Genomic DNA, 4939 nt, shown 5'->3' with positions numbered 1-4939 from the left:
CTGAATGGAAAATTCCACTTGGAGCACTGAGCCGAAGACTAATTTAACCCATTGGCTAGGTCATACTAATTTAAAAGAATGCTCATTCCATAGATTGTGAGGTTTAATGTAGTAGGAAATATCAAAAAGTATAGGAACAAGACTGAAGTTGACTGCACTTTGACACATTTCAAAAAAATATCCAATGATGTAGTTAGACTGCATGTTCTCAGTGCTTTAATTTGATTACTGGATTAATAATAATAATAATAATAATAATAATAATAGTAATAATAATAATAATAATCTTTATTTGGAATGCGCCTTTCAAAAACTCATGGACACAGTGAAACACAGATTAAAATAGGATAGGCTGAAAAATACAGAAAATAAAATTGAATTTAAAAGTACATGTATGGCCAAAGTGGATAGCACAATTAGCAATAATTACATGCATTCAATTGGCGCAGAGGATAGAAATGTTGGGATTGCAGGAGGTTAAATAGGACGTACGGGAAGGGAAAGAGAAAGGGCTAGGTGTAGGCAAGTCAAAACAGGTGGGTTTTGAGGGATTGCCAGTTTAGTCTCTTCTGAAACGTGTGTGTAAAAAAAACAAAACAAAACAGAACAAAAAAGGTGTTTGGCGATAGGCCAGAGAAGCCTCTACCCCCTACTCTAGCGTGTTTGACAGTGACGATTAGCGCTAACAGTGCAGCACGTCCGCAATCCATTAACAGCCCGGTCACACACATATGTGCATTGGTTCATGCCCACATTCGTCCATGTATTTGTTCTTATTTTCCCGCGAAATGTTTTCATTCACTTTGAAGTAATCTTGCTCACTTGTTCTTGAAATGCAACAGCTGTTTTTCAACATTGTATTTAAGGCTTTTCTCTATTATTTATTTATATTTAGGTATTTTTGTTGTGCTGCAGTCTTCTCGTGATCACGGATAAGAGATCACATGAGCAGCATAATGTTCCCGCTGTGTACTGGTTCACAGCTCCTAGTGGGATGCACGTGATGTATAACTGTAATGATTTTTACAAGGAATTATTTGGAATTATATGTCATTGGGAAAAAAGGCTTTTCAGGAACAGCTGCAATTTGCCCTTGCCATGTTAGTGTAGTGAGGTAAAAGAGCAATGAGTAAAAATATTTCTCTTCCATTGTCATGCTCTACATTCAGAGACAAAATTAGTCGTTGTTTGTATTATAAGGGTGTGGGGCTTCACCAACCGAGCGATGGCTTTTCGTAAATAGAAAAACAACAAAGTAATTTTACTAATGTGACAGACCTGTCTAGAGTCTTATGTCTACATATTCAAATCCATAAGAAATAACTGGCTTCAAAATAAAGATTAAAAACATGCTTGTTTGAATAATTAGGCCTACCTCACCCTTACATTATGCGCAATTGGCTATTGCAGTTTCTGACTTTGACCAATTTAAAAATCCTAACTCTTATGGCTTGAATGCTCCCTCCGTACAAGGCAGGATTTAGTATGGGAGGAATTATCAGAAAGTAGAGGGACAAGAAAATACGAGCTCCATAATGTAAGTGAGCGATTTTGAGCCTGCTTTGGCATATTTCAAAAAAGCAACCGACTGAGTAGTTAATCAAAGCTAGCAAATGGGGAATGCACGTATTCAGTGCTTTCGTCTGCGCTCCTTTGGAGGAGCGTATGCAGATCTTAAGGATCTGTATGTACGAGTAAAGTATAACGGCAAGCTGTGGAAAACTGTACACGACCAGCGAAAGTAATCCAGTGATGCTAACGACGGTCGTGTCCGTGCAGGAGAGCTTGATCAGTGAAAAGTTGGTGCAGTATATCTTCTCTATGCCGCTTCCGCAAAATACCAGTTGCAGCGTTAAGGCATAAAATACAGCAAAAGCAATGAGTGGGTAAAGCCAAGAGAAAGCAATGCACTTGCACACTTTGGAAACAGACATGATGCTGTGATACTGCAGGGGGTGACAAATAGCAACGTACCTGTCGTAGCCCATCACTGCTAAAATGGTAAATTCAGTTATTGCATATGTGTGCAAGCAATAGATCTGTGCTTGACAGCATGGTAGAGATACTTCATGAGTTTCTGACACTAAGTTACTCATAATGGGAGGCAGCAAAGCCGTGCTCCCATACAATTCATTAAACGCCAAATTACAGACAAAGACATACATCGGTTCATGCAGAGCTCTATGAACATAAATGACCACAATAAGAATGACATTTTCAGCAACAATGGTAACGTACACAAGAAGGAAAATAGCAAAGTACAAGTATTTCAGGTCTTCCATTTCATAAAAGGCAGTCAGTATCACTGATGTCACCATGGATGCATTTTCCATATTCTTTCTTGATTCTTCTCAGAGCGCTGGAGAAAAAAGGGAAACTTATATAAATTAACTTATCTGTCATACTATTGCTTCCATTAACAATATGTATCATATTCAAACTACTTTTAAACACTCAAAAAAAATTTTTTTTTAATAATTCTGAAAATGCATTTAAAAACATACAACAGAAGTGCATAATGCTTAGCACACAGTAGTATTTACTTTTTTCCAGCAAATAGAAAGTATTAAATGCAGCAGCTTCCGTTGATCTTTTTAATATTTTTAACCGGTTCGCACACCAACATAAACGGAATAGCTTTCTCTGAAAAAGCTGTCCTATAAAAGGTTTTTTTAAATTCCCTGTCATTTTTAACATTTTTTAAAAATGGAATCACTTTCATTACTTTTGAGATGTGAGTTCTAAACGAAACCATTCCTTGATCATTCTGTAATCTCCCCGCTTATTTCCCCAATGCGAAATTGCCTCGTAAGACATCAGCACCTGCATCCATGCAACAAAAAAAAAACAAAAAAAACACTACAACCACCCTTGTGGTGTGCTTTGTCCACAAGCCTGTGTCTATTTGTCTATTCCAAGCACTACCAGTGCTAGGTAACTGGCACCCATTGGAACAGAGGTGCATGGCTCAGTGACACTGACTGATAAATCCAGCTGACTGGCACATAGGTGAGAGGAAGTAATGCAACAGTAAACACCCTTCCACTATGGAAGTCCGCTCGTGGTCGGGTAATGACATCACAACAGCTTGAACCTACAATCGCAGTGTCTTTGCTCACTGTGAGCATCCCTGTGGACTGAGCCAATCAAAAGGCTTATTTCAATTAGGACACAGCCGATACCAGATATCCTAACATGCCTTAAGTTACAGAAAAGTAATTTCAAGATAAGGCTTCCAATTGGAGAGAATATTGTGTTGAAAAACGTACACTGAAAAAATCATTTCAGTTGGTAAAACTAAAATATTTACTTCAATTTGTAACACCAAAATTTTTTTGGCTTTCCAAATTGAAAATTGTTCCATTCATTTGAATTAATCTAAAAATGTTCTACTGGGAAACCAAGAAGATATAGATGAAACAAAAATGAAAGTTAATTTTAAGTTTGTCCAATGAAAAATGTATTTCCGTAAAGGAAAACCCAACCACAAAGCTGAAATTTTGATTTTGATTTGATGAAGTAAGAAAAAATATTTTAGCAGGTATTCTTAAAAAAATGGAACTCCTACACTGAAAACTAATGAAAGTTGTCGAAGTCCCAAAAATCAGCTGTGGTGCCCCAAGGTCAGCATATACTGGGCCATTTCTGTCCCAAAGCAGATGAAACTCCATATCCAGTCTAGACATTCTGATCATTTCTTAATATATCACAAGAATCTTAATATATCACAAACTAAAAGACAGCGTGTGGACATAGCATATATTACTATATAATCCGAAATACAGTGCATCAATATTACAAACACAAAATAAGTGGGGAAAATGGTAAGTCACTGTTAATACCTTACCACACTGTTAGCTGGTCCCCTCTCCCCTTTGAATCTTGTTGCAGGATATCACTGTTGATACGTCTTGTCTCAGCTGAATGCCCGTGCATTGTCAGAAACTTTAATGAATGCTGACTTCAATTCCCAAAGTCACTCTGTTCACGTGGTTTTATAATAAGCCAATCACGTTGCATCCTGGTGACATTCCCAGCGAGGGCTTATTTGTATCGGCTGGAAATAAACAATTGCAAGAACCAATCTGATGCAAGTATGAATGCAGCCTGTTCATTAGCCTCTTACAATTAAATATTGAAATTATTAGTCCTTCCCTCGGAAATCAGCTGTAGTGTGTGTAGTTGTCATGGTAAATGTGTAACAACCTGGGTACTTTATATGCCAAAAAATAAAATAAAAATCAGGCACCAGAATTGGTTCTCTGTATTAATGGTTGGTTCAGTTCGTATACAATTGTATAGTTTTACAGTATGAGAATATTAAACCAGAAAAAACTAATATTCCAGTCTATTAACACATACTAAGATGTACTTGTCTCCACATAAACCAGGACAAAGGATCCAGGTAATTGTCTGCAACCCCCACCAGGGCACCATAATGTTTGGGACGTATTATCACATGCATATAATTTGCGTGCAATGACTGCTTGTAGTCTGTGACCCATCGAAATCTGGGCATCTTCTCTGGTGATGCTCTGACCAGCCTCATCGTCATCAGCTCCTGCTTGTTTCTGGAGCTTGTTGCTTTAAGTTTTCTCTTTAGCTTATGCAACACGTGTTCAGTTGGATTCAGATCAGGTGGATGACTTGGCCAGTCAAGAATCTTACAGTTTTTGGCTTTGAAAAATTCCTTTGATTCTTTATAGCAGTACAGTATGTTTGGCATCATTGGCCTGCCATAGGAGAATGAGTTTGGAGGCATTTGTTTGAACTTGAGCAGATGCTTAAGATGCTTCTGTACACTTCAGAATTGATTCTGCTGCTGACATCAGCAGTTACATCTTCAATTAAGACAAGTGTCTGTGGCAGCCATACACTCCAAAGCCATGATAACCCCGCTACCATGTTTCACAGATGAGGGGGGTGCTTTGTATCTTGG

At 37.9% G+C, this 4939-nt stretch overlaps 1 protein-coding gene across 2 annotated transcripts; it reads right to left on the bottom strand.

Moving 5' to 3' along the window:
* Window positions 1–296: 296 nt before the first annotated feature.
* LOC135263946 (olfactory receptor 4B13-like) lies at window positions 297–4364 on the bottom strand. 2 transcript variants are annotated; one of them, XM_064352459.1, is made up of 2 exons: window positions 3843–4364; window positions 297–2359 (listed from the first exon to the last, which is right to left on the bottom strand). In XM_064352459.1, the coding sequence occupies exon 2, from the start codon at window positions 2331–2333 to the stop codon at window positions 1383–1385; it is 951 nt and encodes a 316-aa protein (XP_064208529.1). In that variant the 5' UTR covers window positions 2334–2359; window positions 3843–4364; the 3' UTR covers window positions 297–1382. The 2 variants fall into 2 exon arrangements, with proteins under 2 accessions (XP_064208529.1, XP_064208528.1); XM_064352458.1 differs by having other exon boundaries at window positions 3848–4362.
* Window positions 4365–4939: the final 575 nt, after the last annotated feature.

Source organism: Anguilla rostrata, chromosome 9 (genome assembly GCF_018555375.3).
Source record: "Anguilla rostrata isolate EN2019 chromosome 9, ASM1855537v3, whole genome shotgun sequence".
NCBI classification, from domain to species: Eukaryota; Metazoa; Chordata; class Actinopteri; order Anguilliformes; family Anguillidae; genus Anguilla; species Anguilla rostrata.
Note: the sequence above shows the minus strand (reverse complement) of the source record. Positions and strands in the feature narration are given on the sequence as shown.

What these genes read in the sequence shown, in the direction of transcription:
- LOC135263946 (XM_064352459.1), bottom strand. Translation starts at nt 2,333, where the DNA reads ATGGAAAATGCATCCATGGTGACATCAGTGATACTGACTGCCTTTTAT.